Here is a 21,049-nt window from a genome sequence, read left to right on the forward strand (position 1 = left end):
CGCTTTTTCTTTTACTGCTTCAACAGTCTCAAATCTAGTTCCTTTCAAAGCTGACTTGACTTTAGGGACAAGAAAAAAGTCACAGGGGGCCAAATCAGGTGAGTAGGGTGGATGATCTAAGATGGGAATGTTGTGTTTTACCAAAAACGTCTTCACTGACAACGCACTGTGAGCTGGGGCATTGTCTTGGTGAAGGATCCATGACTTTTTTCTCCACAAATCGTTCCGTTTTCTCCGTACTCGCTCACGTAGGGTAGCCAGGACGCTAATGTAGTAATGCTGATTCACTGTTTGTCCCTCTGGTACCCAATCAATGTGCACAATGCCTTTGATGTCAAAAAAACACAATCATCATTGCCTTGAATTTCGATTTTGACATTCGTGCTTTTTTTGTCGTGGAGAACCAGGAGTTTTCCAATGCATCGATTGGCGTTTAGTTTCGGGATCGTAAGTAAAAAACCACGATTCCTCGCAAGTGATAACATTTTGTAAGAAGGTGTGATCACTTTCAATGTTTTCCAGGATGTCAGAACAAATCATTCTTCGGCGTTCCTTCTGTTCAATTGTGAGACACTTTGGAACCATTTTTGAACACACTTTGTTCGTGTTGAAACTTTCATGAAGAATCTGCCTAACACTTTCCTTGTCAACTCCTGTTAACTCAGACACTGCTCTGATTGTTAAACGGCGATCTTGTCGAACAAGTTTACCGATTTTTTCAATGTTTGCATCAGTTTTTGCTGACAATGGTCTGCCAGTGCGAGTGTCATCACTGGTGTCTTCGCGGCCATCTTTAAATCGTTTAAACCACTCAAACACTTGTGTTCGCGATAAACAATCATCGCCGTACACTTGTTGTAACATTACAAACGTTTCACTTGCAGATTTTCCTAGTTTGAAACAAAATTTGATGTTAACACGCTGTTCTTTCTGTACACTCAACATTTTCCGACGCACAGACAAAACGTCAACTACTTAAAACAGACGCCACGGGCAGACTGAGTGCAGGAGGCAGATGAAACTCGAGCAGTAGGCGGAGCGAGAGTCACGTGACAGGCCACGCGACTTTCAGCCTTATTGCATTCGTTTTATTGTTTCACCAGTACTAGTCCGGTTTTTTTCTAGCCACACCTCGTATTGCAGAACCCGCCGATCTTCACGGGCAGTGTGTGGGCGAGCATTATCCTGCTGCAACAACACATCTCCTTCCTGTTGCAAGAACGGCAAGAGAACGGGTCTAAGAACATTCTGCACTTACAGAGCGCTGGTTACTATCCCCTCCAGGAACGAAAGTTGTATCTTATCGCTTTCTAGATGATAAGATCTAAGGAGTGGCCAGTGTGTGTTGGATGAATACAAGACTGTGCTCAGCAGGTCTGTGTCGTATATGCAAACGACCATCACGTGCATGTAGGCAGAATCTGCTTTCATGGCCGAAGACCACGGCGCGCTATTCCATCTTCAAAATGATCCTCTGATGGCACCAATCGAGCTGTACACGTGCGATGCTGCGGTGTGAGTGGAAGACGGGGTAGAGGTGTGCGTGCCTATAACCGGTCCGCAACAGTTCGTGTTGACGTATGGAAGCCCTCAGATTGTGATCAAAAGTATCCGGACACCTGGCTGGAATTCAGTATGGTGTTGGTCCACTCTCGCGGCCATACATTCAATCAGGTGCTGAAAGGTTTCTTCAGGAATAGCAGCCTATTGTTCACGGAGTCCTCCACTGAGGGGAGGTATCCGTGTCGGTCGGTGAGGCCTGGCATGAAGTCGGCGTTCCAAAACATTCCCAAAGATGTTCTATATAATTCAGGTCAGGATTGTGTGTAGGCCAGTCCATTACAGGGATGATATTGTCGTGTAACCACTCCTCCACAGGCCGTGCATTAGGAACATGTGCTCGATCGTGCTGAAAGATGCAATCGCCATTCCCCAATTGCTCTTCAACAGTGGGAAGCAAGAAGGTGCTTAAAACATCAATGTAGGCCTGTGCTGTGATAGAGTCACGCAAAGCAACAAGGGGAGCAAGCCCCCTCCATCAAAAACACGACCACACCATAATACCACCGCCTCCGAATTTTGCTGTTGGTACTACACACGGTGGCAGATGACGTCCACCCGGTATTCGCCATACCCACACCCTGCCATCGGATCGCCACATTGTGTACCGTGATTCATCACTTCGCGCAGCGTTTTCCAACTGTCCAAAATTTACTCTGCTTACACCAAACGAGGCGGGGTTTGGCATTTACCGGCGTGACGTATGGCTTATGAGCAGCCGCTCGACCATGAAATCTACGTTTTCACATCTCCCGCATAATACTTGCAGTGGATCCTGATACAATTTGGAATTTCTGTGTGATGGTCTGGATGAATGCCTGCCTATCACACATTACGACCCTCTTCAACTGTCGGCGGTCTCTGCCAGCCAACACACGAGGTTGGCCTGTACGTTACTGTACTGCACGCGTCCCTTCACGTTTCCTCTTCACTATCACATCCCAAACAGTGGACCTAGGGATGTTTAGTAGTGTGGAAGTCTCGCGTACAGACGTATGACACAAGTGACACCCAATCGCCTGACCACATTCGAAGTCCGTGAGTTCCACGGTGCGCCCCATTCTGCTCTCTCACGTCTAACGACTTCTGAGTACCTGGCAGTAGGTGGCAGGACAATGCACATAATATGAAAAACGTGAGTTTTTGGGAGTGTCCGGATACTTTTGATCACATAGTGTAAACAGATAGCTGTAGTATCGCGTTCACAAGGTACAATAGGCCAGTGCACTGGCAGAGCTGTCATTTGTACTCAAGCGACTCATGCGAAAAGGTTTCCGACTAGATTACGGCCTCGCGACGGGAATAAACAGACTTTGAACGCGGAATGGTAGTTGGAGCTAGACGCATGGGACATTCCCTTTCGGAAATCGGGAATTCAGTATTCGCAGATCCATAGTGTCAGGAGTGTGTCGAGAATACCAAATGTCAAGCATTACCTCTCACCAGGGACAACTAAGTGGCCGATAGCCTTCGCTTAATGAGCGAGAGCAATGGTGTTCGCGTAGAATTGTCACTGCTGACAGACAACAACATTGCGTGAAATAACCGCAGAAATCAGTGGGAGACACACTACGAATGTAACCGTTAGAACAGTACGGCGAAATCAGGCAGTGATGCGCTTTGGCAACAGACGACCGCCGCGAGTGCCGTTGGTAACAGCACGACATCGCCTGCAGCGCCTCTCCTGGCACCCTAGACGACTGGAAAACCGATGTTTGGTCGTACTGGCTCTGATTTCAGTTGATAAGAGCTGATGGTGGGCGCAGGTCCCGCGAAGCCATGGACCCAAGTTTTCAACAAGGCATTGTGCAAGCTGGTGGTGGCTCTATAAGGGTATGGACTGCTTTTCATCGAAAGGACTGGGTTTCTGGTCCACCTAAACAGATCATTTGCTGTAAATGGTTATTTTCGGCTACGTGGAGACCACTTGCAGCCATTCATGGACTTCTTGTTGCCGGCCTCGGTGGTCTCGCGGTTCTAGGCGCGCAGTCCGGAACCGTGCGTCTCCTACGGTCGCAGGTTCGAATCCTGCCTCGGGCATGGATGTGTGTGATGTCCTTAGGTTAGTTAGGTTTAAGTAGTTCTAAGTTCTAGGGGACTAATGACCACAGCAGTTGAGTCCCATAGTGCTCAGAGCCATTTGAACCATTTTGACTTCTTGTTCCCAAACAACCATGGAATTTTTATGAATGACAGTGCTCCACGTCAGTGGCGCAATTGTTCACAATTAGTTTGAAGAACATTCTGGACAAGTTGACTGAATGATTTACCGACCCATACTACCTGACAAGAAGCCCATCGAACGATTTATGGGACATAATCGTGAGGTCTGTTCCTGCACGAAATTTTGCACTGGCAAAACTGTAACTAGGCTGTTTAGGTTTTTTTATTGGTAACGCCACCTCTGCATGAAAATCACTGGCTGTGCTGTGTGCAGTCTGTGGCTGCTTTGCATTGTTGTAATACTCGCCATTGTAGTGTTAGGCAGCTGGCTGAGAACAGCGCGTAGCGTTGCGCAGTTGGAGGTGAGCCGCTAGCAGTGGTGGATGTGGGGAGAGAAATGGCGGAGTTTTGATATTTGTAAGAATGGATGTTATGAACTCCTATATATATTATGACTTTTGATGACTATTAAGGTAAATACATTGTTTGTTCTCTATTAAAATCTTTCATTTGCTAACTATCCCTATCAGTAGTTAGTGCCTTCCGTAGTTTGAATCTTTTATTTAGCTGGCAGTAGTGGCGCTCGCTGTATTGCAGTAGTTCGAGTAATGAAGATTTTTGTGAGGTAAGTGATTTGTGAAAGGTATAGTTTAATGTTACTCAGGGCCATTCTTTTGCAGGGATCTTTGATAGTCAGACTGCGTTGCGCTAAAAATATTGTGTGTCAGTTTAAGCACAGTCATGCATAATTGTTCAAAGGGGACGTTTCTTATGTCGACCCTTAGCCGAGGATACCTCGCTGGAATCTTCTGATTTATTTCTTGTAGTTTGTGTAATTAGTGTAGCTTTTGTTTATTGCCAGCGCGTAATTATAGAGAGAATTTCCATTGTAGTTGTAGTTTTTCATTGTTGTACAGGGTCGCCAAATGAAACGTCCCGTTTGAACAATTATACATGACTGTGCTTAAACTGACACACAATATTTTTAGCGCAACGCAGTCTGACTATCAAAGATCCCTGCAAAAGAATGGCCCTGACTAACATTAAACTATACCTTTCACAAATCACTTACCTCACAAAAATCTTCATTACTCGAACTACTGCAATACAGCGAGTGCCACTACTGCCAGCTAAATAAAAGATTCAAACTACGGAAGGCACTAACTACTGATAGGGATAGTTAGCAAATGAAAGATATTAATAGAGAACAAACAATGTATTTACCTTAATAGTCATAATATATATAGCAGTTCATGACAAATTACAAAACTCCGCCATCTCTCTCCCCACATCCACCACTGCTGGCGGCTCACCTCCAACTGCGCAACGCTACGCGCTGTTCTCAGCCAGCTGCCTAACACTACAATGGCGAGTATTACAACAATGCAAAGCAGCCACAGACTGCACACAGCACAGCCAGTGATTTTCATACAGAGGTGGCGTTACCAATAAAAAAACCTAAACAGCCTACTTACAAAACTTTCGCTATTACGGACGACTATAAAGGCAGCAAGTCTCAATATTTCTGCAGGGGACTTCCAACGACTTCTTGAGTCCACAACACGTCGAACTTCTGCGCTACCTCGGGGCAAGAGGAGGTACGAGACGATATTAGGAGTTATCCCATGACTTTTCTCACGTCAGTGTATATCGGGTGATCAAAAAGTCAGTATAAATTTGAAAACTTAATAAACCACGGAATAATGTAAATAGAGAGGTAAAAATTGACACACATGATTGGAATGTCATGGGGTTTTATCAGAACAAAAAAAAAAAAAAAAACAAAGTTCACGAAACGTCCGACAGATAGCGCTGGACAGCAAAACGTCAGTGACTGCTACCGTGACGGGCGAGAGGTACGCCGATATGTTACAGAATCGCATCATCCCCAGCCTGGCTGATAAACACCTGCTGGAACGTACGATATTTATGCAGGATGGCGGTCCACCCCATATTACTAGACGGGTGAAAGATCTCTTGCGCGCGTCGTTTGGTGATGATCGTGTGCTCAGCCGCCACTTTCGTCATGCTTGGCCTCCCAGGTCCCCAGACCTCAGTCCGTGCGATTATTGGCTTTGGGGTTACCTGAAATCGCAAGTGTATCGTGATCGACCGACATCTCTAGGGATCCTGTAAGACAACATCCGACGCCAATGTCTCACCATAACTCCAGACATGCTTTCCAGTGCTGTTCACAACACTATTCCTCGACTACAGCTATTGTTGAGGAATGATGGTGGACATACTGAGCATTTCCTATAAAGCACATCATTTTTGCTTTTTCTTACTTTGTTACGCTAATTATTGCTATTCTGATCAGATGAAGCGCCATCTGTCAGACATTTTTTTGAACTTTTGTATTTTTGTGGTTCTAATAAAACCCCATGCCATTCCAAGCATGTGTGTCAATTTGTACCTCTCTATCTACATTATTCCGTGACTTACTCAGTTTTCAAATTTATACTGACTTTTTGATCACCCGGTATTTACTGTCTATCGGCACGTTTTAATACAAAAATAGACATTTAGCTTGTGTGTGCAGAGAAAATGTAGCCACCTGCTGCGCCTCGTGGGTCATAGACAAATTCTGAGGCTACCCATTAGACCAAGAATTCAGTCAAAAGAACAGGAACTGAAATTTTTGTTGAATCACTATGAGGCAATTAACAACGAATGAGTCAAATTTAACAACAAATTAAACTCACTAGACAAGAAAATTAATTATCTAATCACCTAGCGGTGAAAACCAATACTAACTTCAAGTGCCTGAATGCATTGTGGTATGTTAAACTTTCCCGTTCTATTATGCCATAAGTGAATGAATTTTCCAACATTTCGTCCTCGTCTGTGTTGGACATCTTCAAGTGGGAGGCCAGAAGAACGGGGTTCCTGGTTTTCACTATACACAGGTACTCGCTGCTGACTCGTGCAGCCGCTTGGCATACACTGACGAGCGAAAACATAATAAGCACTACCCACTGTGAGACTGAATACCACCTGGTAGAGCTATGGTCAAGAGAAAGTACAAAGTTTCTATAAATGATTGAAGCAATTTTGCAGATTTGCTGTAGCTGTATTATTTGAGTTATCACCATAGTGTTTTGCACACACACACAGAAAAATAAAAAAAAACTTTTGTATTACAAGAGCTCCATATGTGCCCTCTTAGTGGTTCTATAGCTATCAAGTCAATAATCAATTTCTTCCCAGGTTCGGTCCAGTGTGCGCCTATCAGTCTGTTCAAAACGACTGTTAATGTGAGCTCGCTGGTCTGGTAGGTTTGTTAGTTCAAATGTTTCAAATGGCTCTAAGTACTATGGGATTAACAGCTGAGGTCATCAGTCCCCGGGTTTGTTAGCAGAGAAGGCGAAAAACTGAATCTTTCGCATAACCCCCAAGCAAAAATTTCGCCTAGGATTAGGTCGGAAGAGCGTGGGGACCATGACATGAATTGCTGATCACCAACTGTAACGAAAATTCAAAGCGTATGACTTTGTCGTCGAGAGCCTGGGTTTGTAGTAATTGCATGCAGTAGGGCTTAAGCTTCACTCGTTTCCTTAAGATCTCCAAACGGTCGGTTGCGCTGTTTTCATCTCTCTTCTTGCATCATTCGTCGTCTTCTGTGGGCTACGTGTGAAACTCACCCGCACAAGATCAACCGTTTCTTCACTCACACTTTTGCAGAGACATACTAAAGCTTGAAACTGGCATACCTTCGCCGCATGGAGTTGGCAGTTGGCAGATCTTTGTTGAACTTCGTTCTGAAATGTCATGACTGATGTTAAAGCATTTCAAGCACAACATACTCTTTCTCAGGGCCTGTCGCCATCTTGCCTAGTTCTGCACTGCTGCGCTCTCGCGGCAGAAATCTAAAGTATGGCTGTATCAACAAAAAAGTTTTTAGTTTTGCTATATGAGTGTTCAGTTTTGTGGCAACATCTTAATTAATGTAGCTACGGTGAATTTATGAAATCGCTTCAGTCATGTATTATAACTTTGTAGGACTATATAAGCCGGAAATGGAAATCGTCTGACGTGGACTTGTCTCTCCCATTCTCGGCTGCATATGAGACAAACTGCTTGTTGTAAATTGATTCTATTACTGTATCCAAAGCTGCAAAGTGGGTCTTTGAGGCAGCTGAAGAGGCCAGGATCTTCTTCTTTTTTTCCCTTTTCTCCTCCATCTGTACAGCGTCAGCATGGTTGTTAAAGCATGTGGCCTGGTTAATATGAGCAATGGTGAGATGTCCTGCTGCCTGTCGCCACCCCGTTATCCCCAGGACAGGACGTGTGTACCGCAGTTCCCAGCAGGCGGCCGTCAGTGAGAATAGCGGGGTGCCGACAGAGGGGACTCCTTCAGCATGGTCGGCGGGACGCCTATGCATCAGACGGGACAACACCGACTCAAAGGAAGGCCTCAGCGCTTGTTGGTGACGTCACCTCAGCTAGGCACGGCGAAAGCCAGGTCTGTTGCAGGCGGAAACGCCTGGGCGTGGTTATCGCTATAAATCTCTTATTTTTGGACAAAATGTTTGGTATTGTTTTGGATTCTGCAGTTTTATTTAGATGAAAGATTTTCTTACTGTCTTAAAGCTACACATGAAGATCATAATTATGTATTACTGAATCCTGTCGAAACAAACGTAGATCAATATGAGAAGATGCTTTGCCCCATTGCAAGCTTCGGAAATTTTACATTCAAGTAACTATATTTACTTGATCCATTTTGTTATCGAAACCTACCCCAACCCCCTTACAATTAACTCGTTTCTTTTATTTATTTATTTATTTTCGTTTGACATCGTCACTGGAAATGTGAACTAATTTACATGTGTAAATGTCCAACTGTTGCCAGTAATTAGATTACAGTCGTTTTCAACGAAAGGAATTCTAAAGAGGAAACAAAATAGCTTCATACATCGAAAATACTGCTGAGCTTAAACTTTTTTAAACATGCACATTAGAAAAGATAAATATTCCCCTCTTGCAACTGAAAGGAGAAACTTGATAAGATAAAAAAAATTTATTTGATAAAACAAGTATCTCTCTTTTGCCTCTTCTTCTGTCCCCCACCCCCTCCCCCAACGTGTACAATCGCAAGACATTTCATTAACATTCAGTGCTCCTCACCCCATAGTCAACCAAGATAACTAAAGAAGAGCACCAATACGTTCACAGTTTCTTGTAAAAGCAACCCAGTACAAACGTAACTTTCTCAGATTTACAAATAAGGTAAAGAAGCACGAATTCTGCTGCTGCTGGACCATGAAGTTGTTTTTGTATGTCAATCCTTAAAACAGGTGGAAATTTAAGTTCAGGACTACACTATTTGTTAAGAAATGTAATGAATTGCACAATTAATTGATTGCAGAAATCTCTCAGAACAATGTGTGTTGGTCAACTACCGCCAATAGTTTCACATTTTCCTGTGCCAGAGAGGGAGGTGTATGCCTGCAACAGACCTGGCGTTCGCCGTGCCTAGCTGACGTGACGTCACGAACAAGCGCCGAGTCCTTCCTTTTAGTCGGTGTTGGCCGGGACCTCTTGCGCCTCGCAAAATGGTTTTACGAGTACTGGTTGCCTTCTCGGCGCCAGCCCTGTGTACTGTGAAGACAGCGTCCTCAGAACTTGATGCCTGACACTGAGTGGTGCCCAACAAATAGGCGCCACACATAGAAGTTGTTTTGCAGCGCTTGTGAGCAATTTCTCACGCCTATGTCCTCCCCCGCGCGGCGGCAAAAGAGCGGGATGGATGGAGGACTGGAGGTGGTTCATGAAGACGTCATAGAGGCCACTCAAATCTGGCGGCAAGTCTCTCCATTACACCTGGATTTTACGTGGTGGTTTTGGTGGGTTTGTGCGAGACATACGGTGTTCAAATGATTGGCGAATGATCCCGCGCACAGCCACGATTGGAAGTTCAAATGGTTCAAATGGCTCTGAGCACTATGGGACTTAACTTCTGAGGTCATCAGTCCCCTAGAACTTAGAACTACTTAAACCTAACTAACCTAAGGACATCACACACATCCATGCCCAAGGCAGGATTCGAACCTGCGACCGTAGCGGTCGTGCTGTTCCAGACCGTAGCCGGCACGATTGGAAGTGGAACGTGCAGGAGCCGAGGTGCGCTAATTTTTCAGAGTTGGTGCGCCGAGGAGAATTTTCGGGGAGTCTCATCTGGGCGGTCAGAGACAGTGTTTCATCGTGGAGTGGAAGATCAAATTCTTGGTCGACATTAGGAGCATCTCGGACATAGTTTTGCATGTCCGATTCGTAATTGACGGTCGGAATAAGTTATCTTCCGAGTCCGAGACTTGTCGGTAAGTTATTCACGGTCGGAGCTCGTAACAGAGGTTGGCAACCCTGTTTGCAGCCTGGAGAGCAACCCAGTGCGACAGCTCTCTAAGTACGACCCAACCTCACAACACCGGCAAAAAAGGAACTGGTTTATTCATGCTGACGCTCTCAGCTACGTGCACCATCGCATTTAGATTAGATTAGATTAATTATTCATTCCATAGACCCACAAAAAAGGGGATCCTCCTGGGTGTGGAAGATGTCAGATAAACACATTACAAAAATGTAATTAGAAAAACCTGAGTTTCATTAATTTTAATGATCCTCAATCAATACACAGTGAAATTATGTACATGGATTAAAATTAAACTTATAATATTTTCAGGTTTAATACTTACATCTGCTTTCATTAAATCCATCATTCACACAGTAGCTAGTTACTTGGCTATTACAACCAAGTATTGTCAAAAATTAAATTATTCATTTCAATGATCGTCAGTTAAGAAAAGTCAAATTATGGACAAGATTTAAAATTAAACTTCCACTATGTACAGACTTAAGACTTACGTTGCGCCAAACCAAGGGTTTTTGCTTGTGCGCAACAATAAATGAGTAACCTTACTCGATCACTGTTCACAGCGTAGTCACTCTTTTAGTCTATTTGAACAATAACGCAGGGATTCGTAGTTACAAAGCAGGTCCGCACTTGACTTTGCTTGTCGATTATATTACAGTATCACTACGTTGGCTATTAAATTATCTCTGTCTCTTAAGACAATAAATCTTGCAAAGATACCCAATCTGATATCATTTCAATACTTAAGGTACGACGTTTAATATCTCGTCCCCACCCCATACAATTTTGGCTTATCTTAATTAATCAAATTATCACGAAAATAAATTGTGACGCAGGTACAACTCTTGTACTGTCCTCTGGGTGGTACAAATAATTTCTTTCATCGTAAATTATTGCCCATACAGTGATAGAAAAAGTGGCACCTCAAGAGGGATAGAGTGTACTTGCCTTGCAGATGCAGATTTTTATGACATCAGGTTGACATCCCAACTCTCCACCCCGGCACCTCGCAAGATATACAAAACAGAGATTCTCTTTCATTTGATATATTATTTATAATTTTAAGTTGAATGTAATCAATGCTACAAAGTCTTAAAAAAAGTGATTCATTTTTAATACCCCGTATAACCTTGGATGGAATTTCCTGAGAATTAAATTCTCTGACAGGTTTATGACAGGGAGAAAAATCCATACTCATCAATTATAAAAAAGTAACCTTACTTTGCCCGCCCGGTTGGCCGTGCGGTCTAACGCACGGCTTTCCGGGCGGGAAGGAGCGCCGGTCCCCGGCACGAATCCGTCCGGCATATTTGTGTCGAGGTCCGGTGATCCGGCCAATCTGTGGATGGTTTTTAGGCGGTTTTCCATCTGCCTCGGCGAATGCGGGCTGGTTCTCCTTATTCCGCCTCAGCTACACTATGTCGGCGATAGCTGCGCAAACAAGTTCTCCACGTACGCGTACACCACCGTTACTCTACCACGCAAACATAGGGGCTACACTCGTCTGGTGTGAGACGTTCCCTGGGGGGTCCACCGAGGGCCGAACCGCACAACAACCCTGGGTTCGGTGTGGGGCGCCGGTGGGGTTGCGGACCATTGCGGCTGCGGCTGCGGCGGGGACGGAGCCTCTCCGTCGTTTCTAGGTCCCCGGTTAACATAACATAACCTTACTTTTGACTGTCGGATGTAAATATTTCTACAATAAAAACTTTTGATCGAAATGACATGACTGTAGTCTACTTTTTAGATAGGAATATTGTTAATGTGTACCTAAAATTTCAAGCTTCTAAATGAACAGGTATTCAGTGCGTAGATTCCAAGTGTAGACTGGCAGATAAAAAATGTAATTTACTGATCATCAAAAACGTTGTAATAAACTCAGTATGAGAACTAATGTGATTAATTGTACGACGGCTATCCAGAAAGTAACAGACGTTTTGGTCTATCAAGGCGACGGGCGGGGCTGCAGCGGTCATCTTGGTGCCATAACGTTCCTACACTCACTGTGCATCCAGCGGTGGTAGCGTGTCGTCAGTGTGGCTGCTTTACTTTCTGTAACGTGTCAAAATGTGCGCTGGAGTAGATAATGCTGCGACTTGTGAAGTGCGTTTTGTGATTACGTTTTTGTTGGCAAAAAACTGCAAACCAATTGAAATTTATCGCGACCTTTGCGATGTGTACGGAGAAGGAATAATGAGTCAAAGCCAAGTGAGACAGTGGTGGACCATTTTAAAAAAGGCAGCACCGGTGTTCACGATGAGGGCTGCAGTGGTAGCCCTAGTCTTGTGACTAACGAACTCGTGATGAAAATTAACGACAAAATTCGTAAAAATCGTCGTTTCACGATTACGGAACTTTCACAACATTTTTCCCGAAATTTCAGAGTTTCGTGCATGAAACTGTGGCGGAGAAGTTTGGTTACCACAAATTTTGTGCTAGGTGGATTCCCAAATTACAATCGCAGGCTCCGGATTTCTACAGAGACGGTATTGAAAAACTTGTGCCACCATATAATAAGTGCCTCACTTTGAAATTATGTAAAAAAATGGAATAAGCGTGTACCTTTAAAATGTACATAATAAAATTTGTTTATTCCATATTGTTAATTTTTTTATTTCAAAACGTCTGTTACTTTCTGGATAGCCCTCAATATCAAAATTTTCTGCGAGAAGGACTCCTGTTGTCCTAGAGTTTCATCCCAATAAGAGTTAACGCTTTTTTAGATATGAAAATCGTTAGTATTTTTCCAGGTGTTCACAGGAAATATAACTTAAGGGGACCACACCCTGCCTACCTAACCCATGTTAATTTAGGCAAGTATTTGAGCCATTTCTGAAAAAATTGTTTGATGCAGGACCTTAAAATTTTTATTGTATGTTACATGATGCTAATAGAGTCAACTGTACTAAAAATCTACTTTATCCATTTTATAGTTTTTAACAAATACTTTTTTAAATTTATTAACAATAAATATTAAGTTTTTTCTGCAGAAAATATTTTTTTGTGAATTTCCTAATGGGGGAATATTAATGAATGTAGTACCAGAGGTGGCTTTTTATGTTATGCAGTGTCTCTGAAGATTTCATTCACTTATCTACGATAGTTTCTGATATAATGAGACATATGTACTGAAAATTTTAGTTTGCGGGAAATTGACTTTAAAGAAAAAACTTCCGAAATTTGTTACTTACAGTTGATTAAAACTGTCCTGCTCCATATGATGGCCCTTCTTTGGCCTCCAGCAGGTCTTCTAGCTTCTTTTTCACCTTCCTGGATGTTTGTCTTGCTTTCTTGGCCATATTAGATGCAGACCTGTCTGCATCGGCTATCCTCATTTTATCGCAGTGTTGCAGCTCAGTGATCATATTTACACCAGGATTAATTCCCAGCTTTTTCAGTGCCCAACACTTTCCAATATTACCACAACTGAACGTAATAACAGTATCATGATCTCCTAGTTTCAATTTATGCATGCCTACAAATACAAATAGGAAGGCGGTTCCAAATTATGCTGTTGAAACATTCATGTGGGTTCTGTGTCTGCCCACGCAGACATTTCCTTATAAGGTCAGGATGAGCCAAGTCTCTGAAGATAGGTTTAACTGCTGTAATAACAGCAGCAGGAAGAGAATGCTGGTGAGAATAAGAATCTCCATTTGCCTGAGCCCTATTGTATTTGCACCACGAATTTTCTCGTGATGGACACAATCCATGACATGGCTTATCATCAGTAGAGGACTTATGGAAGAATATGGCCCAAACATCTCTCTTCATTGCCTCTAGATTTTCTTTATTTCTCCTAATTGCCTGCCCGTAGTATACCTGCAAGTTTTCAATCACACTTGAACAAAACTAACCGCGTGTTTGAAAGCGTGTTGTTTACAAACAGCAGAAACGAAAGAATACCGACTGTTGCATTCCAAGGATAGCCAACACACTCTGGAGTAAAAAAAAATCCCTAACGTGCAATGTAGAGGATATAAAGATCTAAAATATATGCAGGAAAGCGGGTGACAGAAAATTGGGCGTGGCACATAAACGCACATGGTAGGAAAATTCTCTTTAAATGCTCGAAAGAGATTTTTCAGGAAAATTCTTTTCACAGTACTTAAACAAAACCTTAATCTATCGAAACATGATGAATACGAAAAATCGATTTTTTTCGTCCTGAACCACGGTGTGGTCCCCTTAAGGCAACTGACAAGATGACTCCTTTGAAAACGGCACGGTCGATTTCATTACCCATTCTTCCCTTCATTCAAGCTTCAGCTCCGTCTTTAATTACATAGTTGTCTATCGGAGTAACGTTCCTTGCTTCAGTGAACGTATAAATCGGTGTTAGCACTAAAGCGAATAATTTGCTGTGACCGGAGATTTTATTCGAGTGAGGATAGGCTTAGAACGACGCACCTGCTGTCGTAGACGATATCCGGATGTAGAGTCTCTGCGATGATCCAGCAGCGGCCCAGAAGCAGCGCCGTGTAGATCTGCAGCGTAAATACCAGCAGCGTCAGAGGGATGCCCAACCACCCTGTGGGCATGCGCACAAACTGGTGGTGACTATCAGTTCTACACAAGAGGCATTCTGCCAGTGGAGCAAAATGCCGCTCTTCATCCACGGTGTACATAGTTTTATTCTGAAAATTCAGTCGTCATTTGCACATTCAGAAAATTTTCTTCGCTTTACGGGTATCAACCGATTGACCTGTCGTCTTCAGAAGATTAATATTGGTTGACTAGATGACAATATCTTTATCAAAGCATAAAGAAATGACATGCCAAAAACTTTACATATTGTATGTGATAATTGTAAACACAGACTGGTAATTTAGAGTTAAGAATCACATTTGTGTACATAGACAAGTTGTTGTACGTTAACGTGATTCCTTCGATGTAAATTGATTTTGTTGATCACAAAATATTGCTCCAGAAGTTGGACCATTACAGAATACGGGGAGTAGCTCACAATTGGTTCACCTTTTACTTTAGCAACAGACAGCATTATTCATAATGTTGAGAATGGCTGTGATGTGGGGTCTGAGTGGGGTATGGTGAAACGGGGGGTGCCCCAGGGATCAGTATTGGGGCCACTCCTGTTTCCTATTTATCTAAATGATATGCCCTCTAGTATCACAGGTCTCTAAAACATTTCTGTCTGCTGCCTGGTAGTAAGGGTTGTTGTGTGAAACATTGGCCCAGTTTCAAATAATGCTGTTCATGACCTAAGTACAGGGCTTCTAGAAAATAAAGTAACGCTAAATCACAGTTAGACTCAGATTTCCCAGTTTCTAACACACAATTCAACAAAATCTGACGTTTTAATTTCACAGAAGAGGTATATGATTAGTGAAATTGAACAGTTCAAATTTTTAAGTATTCAGATAGATAGTAATCTGTCGTGGAAAGCCCACGTTCAGAATCTTGTTAATACTGCCAATTTTACTATTCGAACGGTATCTTAAGTGAGTGATCGTCCGACACGAAAATTAGTCTACTTTGCTTATTTTCATTCGCTTATGTCGTATGGTATTACATTTTGGGGTAACTCTTCCCATTCTAAAAGAATATTTTTGGCTCAGAAACGGGTGGTTCGGGCAATAAGTGGTGTAAGTTCGCGAAACTCTTGTCGACCTATGTTTGCTAGTCTGGGTTTTTTGACATTTGCCTCTTTATATATATATATTCCTTACTGTCATTTCTTGTTAACAATAGCCGGCCTCTGTGGCCGAGCGGTTCTAGGCACTTCAGTCCGGAACCGCGCTGCTGCTACTGTCGCAGGTTCGAATCCTGCCTTGGACATGGATGTGTGTGATGTCCTTAGGTTAGTTAGGTTTAAGTAGTTCTAAGTCTAGGGGACCGATGACCTAAGATGTAGGTTTAAGTAGTTCTAGATGTTAAGTCCCATAGTGCTTAGAGCCATTTGAAACATTTTTGCTGACAATGTTAACGTATTCGCAACAATATGCAGCCTTCACTCAGCTAATACTCGGCAGAAATCAAACTTGCATTTGGATCGGACTTCCTCAACTCTTGTGCAGAAAGGTGTGCAGTATACTGCTACTTCCATTTTCAATTAGCTACCGTTCGAATTCAAAAATCTTAGCAGTAATCCACGCGCTTTCAAATCGAAACTGAAGAGTTCCCTCAGTCGTCACTCCCTCTATTCAGTCGAGGAGATCCTTGAAAAATTAAGCTCATTCTTGTTGTATTGTTGATTGCGTTTAGTTAAGCTTATGGACTTTTTCGGGTTCATAAACATTTTATTTTTATCTGTTATTACTTTTATGTTGTAATTTCATGTATTGACATGTTCCATGACCTTGAAGATTTGCTCCTCAATTTGGTCCTACGGAACTTGACGTGTAAATAAATAAGTAAATAAAAATACAGTATCTGCGCTTACAGTTATTACATGCGAGATACACTGAGGTGACCCATAACGATATGCACGTATACAGATGACGGTAGCATCACGTACACAAGGTATAAAAGGCGGAGCTGTCATCTGTACTCAGGCGATACATGCGAAAAGCTTTCAACGTGTTTACGGCAGCACAACTCAAATTAACAGGCGCTGAACGCGAAACGGCAGTTGGAACTAGACGTATGAGACATTTCATTTCGGAAATCGTTAGGTAATCCTAAGACAGAGTGTGTGCCGAGAATACAAAATTTCAGGCAATACCTCTCACCACGGACAACGCAGTGACCGACGTCCTTCGCTTAACGACCGAGAGCAGAGGTGTTTGTTTTCGTAGAGGTGTCAGTGCTAACAGACAAGCAACGTTGCTTAATGGCAGCAGACGACCGACGCGAGTGCCTTTGCTAACAGCACGGCATTGCCTGCAGCGCCTCTCTTGGACTCTTCACCATATCGGTTGGATTCTTGAAGACAGGAAAACCGTGGGATGGTCGGATAAGTCCCGAGCTCAATTGGTAAGAAGTGATGGTAGGGTTCGAGTGTCGCGTAGATCCCCGAAGCCGTGGACTCAAGTTGACGACAATGCTCTGTGCCAGCTCTGTAGGGCTGTGTTTAAATGGAATAGACGGGATCCTCTGGTCCAACTGAACCGATCATCAACTGATAATACGAGGGCAGTTCAATAAGTAGTGCAACACATTTTTTTTCTGAAACAGGGGTTGTTTTATTCAGCATTGAAATACACCAGGTTATTCCCCAATCTTTTAGCTACACAACACTATTTTTCAACGTAATCTCCATCCAATGCTACGGCCTTACGCCACCTTGAAATGAGGGCCTGTATGCCTGCACGGTACCATTCCACTGGTCGATGTCGGAGCCAACGTCGTACTGCATCAATAACTTCTTCATCATCCGCGTAGTGCCTCCAATGGATTGCGTCCTTCATTGGGCCAAACATATGGAAATCCGACGGTGCGAGATCGGGGCTGTAGGGTGCATGAGGAAAAACAGTCCACTGAAGTTTTGTGAGCTCCTCTCGGGTGCGAAGACTTGTGTGAGGTCTTGCGTTGTTGAAGAAGGAGAAGTTCGTTCAGATTTTTGTGCCTACGAACACGCTGAAGTCGTTTCTTCAATTTCTGAATTGTAGCACAATACACTTCAGAGTTGATCGTTTGACCATGGGGAAGGACATCGAACAGAATAACCCCTTCAGCGTCCCAGAAGACTGTAACGATGACTTTACCAGCTGAGGGTATGGCTTTAAACTTTTTCTTGGTAGGGGAGTGGGTGTGGCGCCACTCCATTGATTGCCGTTTTGTTTCAGGTTCGAAGTGATGAACCCATGTTTCATCGCCTGTAACAATTTTTGACAAGAAATTGTCACCCTCAGCCGCATGACGAGCAAGCAATTCCGCACAGATGGTTCTCCTTTGCTCTTTATGGTGTTCGATTAGACAACGAGGGACCCAGCGGGAACAAACCTTTGAATATCCCAACTGGTGAACAATTGTGACAGCACTACCAACAGAGATGTCAAGTTGAGCACTGAGTTGTTTGATGGTGATCCGTCGATCATCTCGAACGAGTGTGTTCGTACGCTCCGCCATTGCAGGAGTCACAGCTGTGCACGGCCGGCTAGCACGCGGGAGATCAGACAGTCTTGCTTGACCTTGCGGCGATGATGACACACGCTTTGCCCAACGACTCACCGTGCTTTTGTCCACTGCCAGATCACCGTAGACATTCTGCAAGCGCCTATGAATATCTGAGATGCCCTGGTTTTCCGCCAACAGAAACTCGATCACTGCCCGTTGTTTGCAACGCACATCCGTTACAGACGCCATTTTAACAGCTCCGTACAGCGCTGCCACCTGTCGGAAGTCAATGAAACTATACGAGACGAAGCGGGAATGTTTGAAAATATTCCACAAGAAATTTCCGGTTTTTTCAACCAAAATTGACCGAGAAAAAAAATGTGTTGCATTACTTATTGAACTGCCCTCGTAGTTATATTCAACTTATTGAAGATCATTTGCAGCCATTGATGGACTTCATGTCCCAAACGACGACGAAATTTTTATGGATGTCAATGGGTCACAACTGTTATCAATTGGTTTGAATAACATTCTGGAAAAGTCGAGCGAAATGATTTGGTTACCCATCGAACATCTATGGGACATAATCGAGAGTTCATTTCCTGCACAAAAAGCTGCACTGCCATCTCTTTCGCAGTTATGGACGGCTATAGAGGACTTCCAGTGGCCTGTTGAGTCCATTCCCATATCAAGTTGCTGCACTACGCCGGTCAAAAGGAGATCCGACACGATATTAGGAAGTATCCCATGACTTTTGTCGCCTCAGTGTATGTCCTTTCTTGTAAGTTATGGCATTATGCTTCTGTGATGAAGGTACTGTCATCTACTAAACCAATATTAATAATATTAAGCTTCTAAAGACGACATATGAATCAGTTGGAAGCGGAAAAGAAAAATATATTTTTTAATTGTGCAACTGACGATTGAATTTTATTCTGAAATATATACCACAGTTGCTAAGAAAACAACAGCTATGAATAAATTTAGATGTACATAGTTTTACAACGAAAGAATAAAGCATACGAGGTGTTACGACGGGTAGTCATAAAGTTTTAATTATCATCTGTAAGACATAAAATTATTTAATTATTTTTTGTTTACAAGTACATAATTACAAACCTGTTACACACTGAAATCCCTGTGCCACAGGACCGTAGCACACCGCAAGAGGAGACGAAACACAATGGTCAAACCTGTCCATAAAATAAAGTAGTGAAGAGTAGTTCGTTTTCGTGAGATTTGGAAATATTGCAGCTGTATTAGGATAATCTAGACGGCTCAGGAAGTCATCTGAATTGGCCTGACGCATTTGCGACGTTTCCGCTGCTGTCGAAAACGAACTACCGAGCGAAAAGTCAGGGGTGCACTACACAAAGAGTATTTGTGGAGTGTACTTGGAGGTTTCTTAGGCTAGACCGTAGTCTGACGTACTCTGATGAATACTCGCCGGTCGATATGCGGGAAAGGAAGTCAGATGGCGTTCAGAGTAAAGATACTCCGAATGACAAAATTTTATCAGTAAATTGTCTAGGTATTCATAACAAAGTTTCCGAATTTACTGCTCTCCAGGAATGTACCTGTACTCAAATTATTGTTGGGAGCGAGAGCCGGCTGTAACCTAAAGCAGAAAGCTCTGAGATATTTATCGAGAAGTAGAAGGTATATCGGAAAAATGCCACAGGAGTGTGAGTGTTTCATTGCAGCTGACAAAAATATTTTTTCATTTGAGGTCTGAGTGTTATCTGGTTGCGTATAACAGGCGTAGGTCAAACTATGTTAATTGTTGGATGTTTTCACCGGCCACCCGATTCCGCTGTGACAGCTCTAGTGTCGTTGAAACAAAGTCTATGGTTAGTGGCCCGTAAATAACCAGATCATGCAATACTACTTGGTGGTGACTTTAACTTACCGAGTATAAACTGGGACTTATAGAAGTTCATTGCGAGGTGTACTGACAGACCGTCTTGGAAGTAATTTTGAACACTTTTTCTGGAAACTATTTCGAACTGCTAGTTTGGCAGCCTACAAGTAGTGGAAATGTGTTAGACCTTGTAACTACAAACAGATCGAACCTTATCGACGGTGTCAGTAAAGTGACAGGGAATAGTGGTCAAGATGTAATTATAGCAACTGTGGTTACGAAAGTAATAAATCCGTCAAGAAGGCTGGGAGAGTGCTCCTACCAGAAAGAGCGGTTACGCAGTTTTTAGCATCTCACTAAGACACCCCAAAAGACACAACTTAGTCCCAATGAGATGGACGTAGAGAAATTATGGGCTAAGTTTAAACAGATGTAAATCGTGGTTGGAGAACTTCGTGCCTAGTAAGTGGATTAAGGACGCAAAAAATCCCCCATGATTACATAACGAAATGAGCAAAATGCTGATGAAGCAAACGTTGTTGTACTCCCGGTTCAAAAGAGAAGACGCGTATGGCGACAGGCGAAGCTTAGTAGAAATTCATGTGTCTGTGAAAAAACCTATGTACGAAGCATACCACAATACCAGCATCATACTTTAGCAAAAGATTTGGCCGAGACCTGGAGAACATTCTGATCCCAAGTAAAATCGCTAAGGGAGTCTAAGGCTTCCATTCATTCGTTGACCACTCTCATGCGGCAGTTGAAGGTAGCAAAATGAAAGCCGAAGTTTTCAATTTCGCGTTCAAGAAATCGTTCACGCAGAAGAACCGCAGAAACATCTGTCGTTTGACCATCTAACAGAGTCCTATATGGGCGACGTAGAAATTAGCGTCCCTGGCGAAGAGAAACAACTGAAAGAGTTGAAAAAAAATAAGTCGCCGGGTTCGGATGGAATCCAAATTCGGCTTTACAAATAGCACTGTACGACACTGACTTAGTTGCATTTATCACGAATCTTTCGCCCAGCGCAAAGTCCCAAGGTACTGGAAAAAGCGCAGGTGAATCCTGTA

The 21,049-nt window shown here is 43.1% G+C and overlaps 1 protein-coding gene across 1 annotated transcript in view; it reads right to left on the reverse strand.

Moving 5' to 3' along the window:
* The window catches only part of LOC126203126 (uncharacterized), a 214,838-nt gene that overhangs the window by 84,106 nt on the left and 109,683 nt on the right, over positions 1-21,049 (reverse strand). The window contains exon 3 of the mRNA XM_049937373.1: positions 14,510-14,630. Coding sequence (XP_049793330.1) covers positions 14,510-14,630 — 121 coding nt within the window. The remainder of the gene's footprint in view (positions 1-14,509; positions 14,631-21,049) is intronic.

The sequence above is a fragment of the Schistocerca nitens genome, chromosome 9 (assembly GCF_023898315.1).
Source record: "Schistocerca nitens isolate TAMUIC-IGC-003100 chromosome 9, iqSchNite1.1, whole genome shotgun sequence".
NCBI lineage: Eukaryota > Metazoa > Arthropoda > Insecta > Orthoptera > Acrididae > Schistocerca > Schistocerca nitens.